Here is a 10,858-nt window from a genome sequence, read left to right on the forward strand (position 1 = left end):
CAGCCCGGGGTCGGGGCAGAGCGGGGAGCCCAGCCCGGGGTCGGGGCAGAGCGGGGAGCCCAGCCCGGGGTCGGGGCAGAGCGGGGAGCCCAGCCCGGGGTCGGGGCAGAGCGGGGAGCCCAGCGTGCTGGGAGGCTTTGATAAGCAAATACAGCCCTGCTCACTTGCTATTGGCTGCCCGGTCACCGCCAGATTTTGACAAATAATCAGATTGAAAATCAGGGAGGGGAACATAAGAGGGAAAAAAACAAAGCGAGAGAGGGAAAAAAAAAAAGGAGAAGTATCTGTTTGCGCGGAGTCACAAAGTGGACCCAGCGGAGCTGCGAGCTTCTCCCAGCGCCGGGGACGAGCAGGACCGCGCGGGACAGGTGAGTGCCGGGCCACGCGCCCCTGCCTCCTCCTCTCAGTTTGCACGTCTGGCTCCGGGCGGGTTCCCTAGTCCCTGGGGCCGTTCTAGGAAGAGTGAGGTGGGCTGCAAGTCCCTCTCAGGCGCTCAGGGGCTTTCTGACGCCGTGCCCGGGAGAAGCGGGGGCGAGGAGGCTGGTTTCTCGGCTGGAGCCGCTGGGAGCCGGCACGGGGATACCCCCACCCTTTTCAAAACTCAGTCTTAGCTGACAGATGTCACCTACGTGCATGATGTCCTACCCACATCCCGGCTGTCCCAAGGACCTGGGCAGGGCACAATGTGGCGTGGCATGACACAGGCTGAGGACCTGAGCCGGTGTCCCCCTTCAGGCACCAACCGTCCCACCCCCAGGGCACCGTGACCCCATCTCTGCCTATAAGTCAGCCCGGCATTGAGGGGCTGCTGAAGGGGGCACTACCCCAGCACCCCCCAGTCCCCAGGCGACCTTCCCCCAAGTTCCCCGACACTGAGAGCGGGGCGCCCTCCCACCGGAGCCTCTCCCCCGGCCTCCAGGAACTATAGGGCTGTACATGGCTCTGGGGTCGTGGCCTTTTCTACCTCTTTTGGGAGAAAAAACCAAGCTGGAGTCCGGGCGGCTGTGGCGAGGCACTTACTCGAACAACACAGGGCATGTTGAAAAGGGGGTGGGGGTCAGGTCACGGAGCTGCAGTGCATAGGTGCCTGTGTGTGTTTTTCTGGGGAACGGTCCACAGCTTCCGTGAGATTTGGGGGGCGTAGGATTAATTTGCGGTCCCCGGACGTGGAGCTGGCAGAAGCCAGCCTAGCTCACCCGCGCTCCGGGCTCCCGTGTGCTGCCTGGCGGGCGGGGAGGAGAAGTTTCAGTCTCAGGGAAGTGGCAGGTCTCTTGTCCTCAGAGCTGGCGCCCGGGGACTCCGCAGATAGGGAGGTGGAGCAGGTCTCTTCCAACTCAGATTTGGGGGTCAGTCTGCTGGTTTCCCTGCAGAAAGTTCTTGGAGAGCGTCAGAAAGCTACTGAAGTTAGGTTTGACAGGTGGGGCCACTCAAAGCCGGTGCAGACCTGTTTCTAGAGGCTCCTAGGAGGGTGGGCTAGGCTTGGGGGGGCGCTGCCTTGTGGAGAACGCAGGGACTCCCTAAGGCTCTGGGGCCAGGTCTCTGGGAAAACAGCCTGACCCCATGAGACCTGTCCCTGGGGCCCAACCTCTCCACCCTTTTCGGCAACAGCGGAAAACCTCACTGTTCTCTCTCCTCCTGGGTCCAGCTAGAGGCAGGTTTTTGGTCATTTGTTCCCAGGTATTCAAACCAGCGGGGGCTGCTCTAGTCTTTCATCCAGAAATGCTCAGGACATGCCTTAGGCACTCACTTTTAGTTTTATTGAGATAAAATACACCTACTGCAAAACGGACCGTTTGAAGCGTACAGTTCAGCTCTAAGTCCATCACCACCATCCACGTACAGAACGCTTTTCCTCTTGCAAAACCGAAACTCTGTGTTCATTAAACAATGACACCCCCTTCCCCGCCCCCAGCACCCCGCGACCACCGCTCTCCTTTCGGTCTCGGTCTCTGTGAATTTGCCTGCTGTAGACAGTGCAGGGGGGTAGCCTCCCAGTCTCCGTCACTCTGTGACGGGCCTGGTTCACTCAGCAGAACGTCCTCCAGTTCCGGCCACGTCGCAGCAGGTGTCAGGAGGCCCTGCCTTGTTAAGGCTGAATAATACTCAGCTGCATGTAGATGTTGCACTTATTCATCATCATTGACGGGCCCTTGGGCTGTTTGCGCCTTTCGGTTACTGTGAACAGGGCCGCTGGGAGTCGGCGGGTGCGGATATCTGTTCGCGTGCCTGCTTTCCGCTCCGGCGGGGGATACACCCAGGGGTTGATTCGCTCACTCTGGACAGGCATTCTCTGAATTTAGGAAGACACCTTGGAGAGCTCCTTCCAAATTTCAAATAACGACAATGGCCACTGTCTGCTGTGTCCCTTGCAGTGACCGGGGCCCATTTCCCCCTCCTCCTACCTGGAAAGGGCTTGTGTTCGCGTTTCCCCTTAATTCACCCCTTTAAACACAGGGAAGTCCAAAGGGCCTCCACAGCTGAGTCTGAGAAACAAGTCTTACCCAACCCTCCCAAAAGGGGAACCCGAGGGATGCGTCTCTCAGTCAAGGTGGGTCAGTCCCGCGCTGACGGTCAACGGACCGTGCGTGGGATTCAAGGGCAGAGCGGAAGTGTAGAAATCTTAGTCCAACCGTCCCTCCTGAGAGACAGGAAAACCTGCCTCAGGTTGGCGGCCGGGGCCGTCAAGCGCCTGGTCACACACTCAGGCTCGGAAATGCCAGGCCTGCTGCTCCCAATCCCCCTGGAAGTCGGGGTGCAGGGGCCCGCCCCGCCCCCGCTTCAGAAGTTTCTGCTGAGATTCTGATTCACAGTTGGGGACCCTGTATCAGGATTGGGGTTTTCTTGAAGCGATGTTAACAGCGCGTCTCTTTCCGGAGTCCGATAGCATCAAGGTCTCTGTTTTATGAAGAAATCTTAGTCTTTCACAATCTCTGCTCATAGCTCTTTCTTAGAACGGGTCCATGTGAATCAAAACGGTGTGGTTGCTAATTAACTACCATAGAGGTGATTGGTTCCTGTTTTTTTTTTTTTTTAACTCAGCTAACAGGGGTCAAAAGGAAGCTCTCTGGGTGCAGCAGGCCCCACGGGGAGCCCATGGCCTGAGAGAGTCACTGTTTTGTCCTCCTGGGTCTCCTTGGGTCCTGAGCCCGAGGGAAGACCAGAGCTTCCCACAGGAAATCTGTTCTCCCACCTGCCTCTCACCAAAGCTCGTTAGGGCTGCACTCGGGGCCTTCTGGGTTCTGGAGAAGTTGCAAAGATCAGAGGAATCTGATGACTCTGGCTTCTTGCCCCAGCAACCAGGCCCCCTGCGCTGTCTTCACCCGGGGCCGTGCAGACCACAGACCATGGCCCACGGCCCACGGACACGATGCGCTGGGCAGCAGGCCAGAGGTCAAGGGCTAGCGGGACCAGTGCACGGGGCTGACCTGGCTGGGAGGCTCCTCTCTCAGCCTCAGTTTACCCCTGGGACCCGGGAAGACAATCACTGCTCCCCGTGCCCTGGGGGTGTCAGATTTGGAGACATAATACACCTCAGGGAGCTTAGGACACTGGCCCGTTCCCCCCACACTAAGCACCCACCGCACGGCCTGGCGGTCAAAAGCAGGGAGGCCCAGGGCTGGGGGGATGGGCCCTGCCTGCTCCACCTCGCTCTGCCCCGGGATCGTGAGCCCGGCTTTCAGCCTCAGCTCGCCTCTGGGAAATGGGGTTAACAGCGACTCAGCTCACGGGTCAGGGTTAACAGAGCTGAGATGGAGCAGGTCGCAGCTGCAAGGATTTCCTAGAGTTCACGCATAGCAGCGTTAAGCCTGCCTTTGGTTCTAGTCGATTTACTAATGAAATATTCTAGAAAAGAAAAAAAACCTGTTGATAGAGAGATGGACCATGGCCCTGGGAGGCTCCCCCAGTGCGTAGGGGTCTCCTCTCAAACTGCTCAGGGTCTGGCCTCCCCAGCGCATTCCTGCAGCCAAGAGCTAGAAAGGGGAAGGAATGGGGCTGTGGGGAGCCCTGGAAGGGGCGGGGGGTGGAGGCAGGAAGAATACTGTCCCTGGGAGATAAGGCCACTCGGGCTGCCTAGCCAGCCTGGGGAGCCCTGTGAGGTCAAAATCTGATGGAGGCCTTCAAGTCCCACCCCTTCACCCCTTCACTTCAGAGGCCAGGTAGCAGGGCGGGGGTCGGGGTGGGGGGCTGGATTGTGGTCCCTGCTCCTTTTGGGCTTGTCCCCATCCTCAGAGTGTGCTGAGACAGGGCAGAACACAGCCATGCCCGCCCTCCTGATGCTTCTCTGAGATGCAGCCCCCAGCCCTCCCTGCAGCCCGGGCACCAAGCCAGGCACTTCCCACGCTTGTCTGTAATACACAAAGGTCCTTTCTTGCCCTGGCGATCCCAGGAATCTGGGCTGTGGTCCCATTTAGCAGATCTGCACACTGAGACACACAGCAAGGAGGGCCAGGCCCAAACTCCTGATGCCCCAGGGGCTCTGGGCACAGCTGGGGGCCCTCGTCTGCCTCGTCAGGGTCCTCCCCTTGGTGGTTGCCTGGGTTTGCTCTGCAGACAGAGCCCCAAGCTGCCCTCTCTAATCTGCCTCCCCCAGAGGGCTGCCAGAGGGGCCTTATCACCAGGCCCTCACGGGTGTTCAGAGCTGCTGTAATCCGTTTCCCGCGCTTGGCTCTATCTGCCCTGCAGCCCCCGGGAGGGGGCTCCTCCCTGAGACCTGGATGCTCCAGCTTGCAGAAAAGGGAACAGGCCCAGGGAGGCCAAGTGTCTGCCCCATACTGCACAGCAGGTGAGCTGGGATTCTAACCCATGAGCTTCTAACCCCACAACCTTGCTGTGACCTCTGGAGGCCCATCCAACCAGGATATGGGCCCACAGGGTATCACACGCGGAGACCCCCCCCTTCCTCCTCTGCTCCCAGGGCAACTCAGGGCAACTCAGGGCACGCAGGCAGGAGCAGCTGGTCCCGGAATTTTCTAGGCATCAGCCCGTTCGTTTCCTACCAGGAGTTGGGAAGAGCTTTAGGACGTACAGTTGCTCTAACCAGGCCATAGGGGCTTCAGGCCTGAGAGAGCACATTTCTGCTGTTTGAAGCCACCCTGTTTGGTGCACCTGGTCCTGAGGGATCGTGTCTCTCTCCTGCCTTCTGGCGGCCACCGGCGGGCCTGGGCATCTGCTGGCCTGTGGCGGCAGCACTGCCCCCTCTGCCTCCACCTCCACGGTGGCTGTCTCCACATGTCTGTGTCCTGTGCCCACACTCCCCTCCTCTTATAAGAGCTTAGTCCACCCCAATCCAGGGTGACCGCACCTCGACTTGGTCACATCTGCAAAGCCCCTATTTCTAAGTAAGGTCACAATCTCAGGCTCGGCGTGGACCCTACTCAGCCCAGGACGGTGGACTCTGACTTCAGGCGGAGGCTCTAGCGTCTGGCGGAGTACGTCCTCAAAGCGCGCCCGCCCTCTTCCCATGCAGGTGCGGGGCACGCGGGGACAATGCCACGCTCCTTCCTGGTGAAGAGCAAGAAGGCGCACACATACCATCAGCCCCGCGTCCAGGCCGATGAGCCGATCTGGCCTCCTGCCCTGAGCCCGGGTGAGTGAGAGCCCAGACCAGCCCCCGCCGCACCCCCGGGCCCTGCCCACACCCCCCCCAGTGAGGGGGCTCCTGCAGCAGCTCATTGGCCCCCCTTCCAGGCCCGGGAACAGGTCGGCTGAATGAATGAATGAACGAACAAATGCCCCGATCTCTCTGAGCCCTTGGGTCCTCAGCGGCTGCAGATGGGGACGTGGGGGGTTCCTCAACGGGATCCAAGCTAGGTCTGAGGTCACGGGCTCCTAAAAATAGAGACTGGTCCAAGAGTTCTCCAGGGGTCCCCTCCTGGTCACCAGCTGGCTTCCCCATCTGGGCAGAGCCCCTGAGTGTGAGCAGCCAGAGGCAGCCACAAGCTGGTCTCTTTCCGGGTCCCCCTTGTCCAGGGGAGGGGGTCCTCACCCTGGTTCCCGCCAGGGCTGTAGCCGGTGGCACTAACGGTCTTGTCTCCCCACAGTGACCAGGGACCAGGTCCCAAGCAATGACCCTGTTCTCAGCACCCTGTTACCGAACCAATGCCTGGACTGGACAGACCTCAAACGGGAACCAGAGCTGGAGCTGGCCCAGAGCTTGACCAGGATGGTCTCGGCACCAGGTACCTGGCCTGAGACCCCCAACCACCCCGCGAGTGCGAGGGAGTGGGAGGGCTCCTGGGAGCAGGGACCCTTGGAGTCATGGAGTCAGGAAGGACCGGCAAGGTCACCTGGACGTTAGGCCCTCAAGCTTCTACTTGGACGCCTGCTGGACGGGAGCTCATTTCTAGATGAGGACTCTAGTGTGGGGGTCAGAGCGAGCAACTGGGCGCGCTAAGTGGGGGGGCACTCCGTGGAAGGGGGGCCGCCCTCCGGTCTGGAAGAGCTGAGGAGTCGCAGCAAGAACCCAGACCTCTCTAGTGTTTGGGCTTACACACTGAACCCCAGCCTGGGGGGGTGGGTGGGTGCTCTGTGTTTAAGTGAGTCACCTCCAGGCACGTACGTGTCCCACTCTCCACAGAGGCTCCTGCCGTGATGCCCCAACCCCAGGACGGGGACTCGCTGTCCTCTGACTCACCCCCGTTCTACAAGCCCAGTTTCTCCTGGGACGCCCTGACCTCATCCTACAGCCAAGGCTTCCGGCAGGCCCCCTCCACCATGCAGTCCGCCTTCCTGGAGCGCTCCGTCAGCCTGTATGGCAGCCCCCTGGTGCCCAGCGCGGAGCCGCCCTTGGACTTCAGCCTCCGCTATGCCCCGGGCATGGACGCGTACCACTGCATCAAGTGCAGAAAGGTGCGCGGCGGGCGGGCCCGGCTCTGCGCCCGTCCTGGGCACGCCGGCCGTGGGGCGGGCTCGGAGTCGGGCATCCCCTGGGCATCCTGGGTCCCCGGTGGGATGGCGGGTCCACAACTTCGTCCTCATTGCCATTCCTTGAGCCCTGACCCGGGTGGCCAGTCCCGTGCTCGGCACCTGACATGCACTAGCCCCGGGAGGCGGGCGCAGGGCTAAGGTTCAGAAGAGCTGAGTCACTTGCCCAAGAGCACACGGCAAGGAGACCTCAGAACCAGTGTCAAACCTGGCTCCGGCCAACTTTGGTTCCTAACCACCAGGCCTCCCGAGAGGGCTAGGAGGGGCCTTCCGGAGTCTCTCAGACCCCGCGCTATACACAGGAAACCCAGCCACAGGGGGGGGACGGGACCATCCCAGGAGGCACAGCATAGGCCGGCAAAATGGGCGATCCAGGGTCCCCTTGCTATGCCACCCGTTGCAGCTGGAGCTGGGTGCCGGCGGGGGTGGGGGTGGGGGCAGGGCGGCCGCGGGACCCAGGCTTGGCTCCTCTCCTCAGCCCCGCAGCCTCACGCTCTGCCCCCGCCCCCAGGTCTTCTCCACCCCACACGGGCTAGAGGTGCACGTCCGTCGCTCCCACAGCGGGACCCGGCCCTTCGCCTGTGACATCTGCGGCAAGACTTTTGGCCACGCGGTGAGCCTGGAACAGCACACGCACGTCCACTCGCAGGTGGGCAGCCAGCCATGCGCAGCACCCTGCTTCCCTGCCCACGCCAGGACACAGCCAGGGGGCCCCTCACTACCCTCCTCCCTGTCTGAGTCTCTAACACCTGCTCTTGACATCCTTCCCTCCCTGATGGACCAAGCTGGTCTCACGCACAATTGGAAGGCTCTCCTGGCCCAGGTTGGTTTCCGGGACAGCACAGCGTCTGTGAGTCAGGCTTAAATGTTCATCTCGTCCCACGTAGCCCACCTTCTTTGGTGTTCCATTCTGGAGAAGCACCTACAGCTGACCCGGGTCACGAACCCCTGAGTCAATATGCGTCTCAGGTGGGAAAAGCAGGAAATGAGCTCAAGAGCCCACATTTGTGAGCACGAGCCCCGTGTGGTTCTCCGCTTCCCATCCCCCCAGTGACCCTTTGAGGCCATTCCTGTTGCTGTTCCAATGTACAGATGAGCAAACTGAGCCTCAGGGAGGTTCAACAACTTGCCGACAGTCATGTGCCTAGTAAGAAGCAGAAGCCAGACTCGGGCCTCAATAATCCAGGCTGTTACCAAAACCACTGCACAACCCATGACCAGCCCCGCCTCAGGGAACTCCCTCTGGGTTCAGGGACATGATATGTGAATCCCTGAAAAAAAAAAAACCTCCCAGGTCAGTTGGTCCACCAGTCAGTCAACAAACAAGTATTTTGTTTGGGATACCGTGAAAGTTACAAGGAAAATCCCACAGGGGGCCACTCAGGCCCGAAGCCTCGGCTCCTCCTGGGAGGCAGGAATGGGGGACTCTGGATCCTGCTCCGCCAGGCTCTGTCCTCGAGGCCACCCCAACGGAGTGTCCTGTTCCTCAGGGGATTCCGGCCAGGTCCAGTCCTGCACCCAGCCTGGCAGTCCTGGGTCGCGAGGCCCCGCCTGCGCCTGACCCCCCGGGGCCTCGTTTCCTCCGGCAGGAGCGCAGCTTCGAGTGCCGGATGTGCGGCAAAGCCTTCAAGCGTTCGTCCACCCTGTCCACCCACCTGCTCATCCACTCGGACACGCGGCCCTACCCCTGCCAGTTCTGTGGCAAGCGCTTCCACCAGAAGTCGGACATGAAGAAGCACACCTACATTCACACAGGTAATAGCCGCCCGCCCGTGCCCCTGGGCCGAGCGGCACACCCCCACCTTTCACCGTTAGAAGGCCCCGGCTTTAGGATCAAGACGTGGGGGCTCCGCTGCAACAGGGGGGCTGAGTGCAGTGTGTCACGTAGGTTCATCTCACACGTGGAGAAAATGCTGGCAGGAAACAGCCAAAGTCCCCAGTGTAGGTGTCTGGGTAGGAGTGAGACGAGCAGGTGGATTTTTCACTCACTCATCCCTCCATCCCTCCATCCCTTCACTCATTCCTTTATTCCTTCACTCATCCCTCTATCCCTTCACTCATTCATTCCTTCCTTCCTCGGCTGCTACTTGAGTGCCTCTTCTGTGCCGGCTCTGTGCCAGGACCTGTCCTAGACTGGTAAACCAGACGGTGGAGGAGTGTGTGTCCGAGTGAATGTGGATTGACAGTGAGGTGAAGCAATGCAGTGCTGGAGGACACAAGCAGGGTGTCGGGGCAGCAGGCCTGGCGCGACCGGCCTTGACTCAGTCTTCGCCGCCCCGCAGGTGAGAAGCCCCACAAGTGCCAGGTGTGCGGGAAGGCCTTCAGCCAGAGCTCCAACCTCATCACCCACAGCCGCAAGCACACGGGCTTCAAGCCCTTCAGCTGCGAGCTCTGCACCAAGGGCTTCCAGCGCAAGGTGGACCTTCGGCGGCACCGCGAGAGCCAGCACGACCTCAAGTGAGACGGCGCCCGCGCCCGGCCCTGGGCTGGCCTGTCCTGAGGTCCCGTCGCCGGAGGGAGACCGGCCTCATGCACCCAGTTCCCCATTCTCCTGGAGACAGCGCTGGATGGGCGTCTTCCAGCTTCTTCTGAGACGCACAAAACTGCTGTGTGACCTTGGGCAAATTGCTTTCCCTCTCTGGGACGACAGGTCTCCTATACAGTGTGGGAGCTGAGCTGAAGGCATAAAAACTTGCGTGCCTTCCACAGGGCAGAGCCCAGACGGCCACAGTGGCCCCACGTGGGCAAGGAGGGGACCCAGAGAGAAACCCTCCTGGTGCCTCTGCCCACTATGCAGGGATCCGGTCCCCCGGTTCTAGGGGCCTCTTTCAGGCTGCCTCCTTCCCCAGTGGGGTGGGAGCACCCTTCTGCTTCATACAAGCCTGCTAGCTGCCCCCGACTTCTGGACGGCTCTCAGCTGGCCCCAGGCAGGGGGTCCAGTTCGGCCACCAGACCCTGGGGCCGGAGAAACCAGCCGTTACTGCTGTAAAATGCCTGCTCCCCTCAACTGCTGTAAATGGAAATAAAGACACCGATATATTTACATGGGACCGGCATTTACTAAGTGCCTACTGGGTGCAGGCCTGTGTGTGAGACTCTGGGGGGAGGGGTGGGAGCTTTGAAAAGCAGAGACGGCCATGCAGTTGCCCTCAGACCGGTCGGGGGACGAGGACCCAGACCGCACGGTTCGGGGCTGGACCAGACGCTCTGGACACAGTGCGGCATGATCGCAGGGCAGGGCCAGGGCAGGGCAGCCGTGCTCGGGGTTCACGCGACCCAAACCTCCTCTCACAGCCCTGGAGGCTCAGAAGCCCGCCGGGGTCCCGGGGGCTCGGCTCTGCGGTGGGCGCGTTCCCCCTGGGGGTGGAGGGCTGGGGATGGTTTCCTCCTCTGACTCCCGAGGCCACCGCGTTCCTCTGAGCGCACCGGGCCGGCCTCTGCTTCCGCTCGCTCCCGTGGCCTTCACCTCCCTGCCTCCCTCTTGGAAAGGTGCCTGTGGTCACGTGGAGGCCCCCACCCACCAGCTAATCCAGGGCGAGCTTCCCACAGCTGAGCCACAGCCCCCAAAGATGACACCCCCATCCCGGCCCCTGGATCTGGCCACGTTAGCCCATATGGCAAAAAAGACTTAGCGGATGCAACTGAGTGAAGCCTGGCGGCCCCTCGCTAGCCACGTGACTTCAGATTGACTCCTCCTCTGTAAAGAGGCAAGGGTGACAACTGTCACTGCGGGTTGCTGGGGGGACTCTCAGGTGTGTGCAGCAGTGGGCGGGGGCCCACACACGGTATGTACAGGCCTCCTCCCGTGGTCATTCCAGCACAAGACCCTCCCACGTCTGCGCGCTGAGCTCTGCGGGCCCCTCGCTCACAGCTCAGCACCGCTGAGTCCGGACAGCCATCGCCAGTGGGTACCTTCCCCTTTGCTAGAAGGTAC

The 10,858-nt window shown here is 61.2% G+C and overlaps 1 protein-coding gene across 3 annotated transcripts; it reads left to right on the forward strand.

Moving 5' to 3' along the window:
• Nucleotides 1–230: 230 nt before the first annotated feature.
• On the forward strand, nucleotides 231–9,952 carry GFI1B (growth factor independent 1B transcriptional repressor). 3 transcript variants are annotated; one of them, XM_090274943.1, is made up of 8 exons: nucleotides 241–368; nucleotides 4,592–4,783; nucleotides 5,468–5,587; nucleotides 6,042–6,179; nucleotides 6,578–6,849; nucleotides 7,436–7,573; nucleotides 8,415–8,679; nucleotides 9,207–9,952. In XM_090274943.1, exons 3-8 carry the CDS (start codon nucleotides 5,488–5,490, stop codon nucleotides 9,383–9,385), a joined length of 1,092 nt encoding a protein of 363 aa, XP_090131069.1. In that variant the 5' UTR covers nucleotides 241–368; nucleotides 4,592–4,783; nucleotides 5,468–5,487; the 3' UTR covers nucleotides 9,386–9,952. The 3 variants fall into 3 exon arrangements, with proteins under 3 accessions (XP_090131067.1, XP_090131068.1, XP_090131069.1); XM_090274941.1 differs by lacking the exon at nucleotides 4,592–4,783 and having other exon boundaries at nucleotides 231–368; XM_090274942.1 differs by lacking the exon at nucleotides 4,592–4,783 and having other exon boundaries at nucleotides 236–368; nucleotides 8,514–8,679.
• Nucleotides 9,953–10,858: the final 906 nt, after the last annotated feature.

This window comes from Furipterus horrens, unplaced genomic scaffold (assembly GCF_987537825.1).
Source record: "Furipterus horrens unplaced genomic scaffold, mFurHor1.1.pri manual_scaffold_4, whole genome shotgun sequence".
Taxonomy (NCBI): Eukaryota; Metazoa; Chordata; class Mammalia; order Chiroptera; family Furipteridae; genus Furipterus; species Furipterus horrens.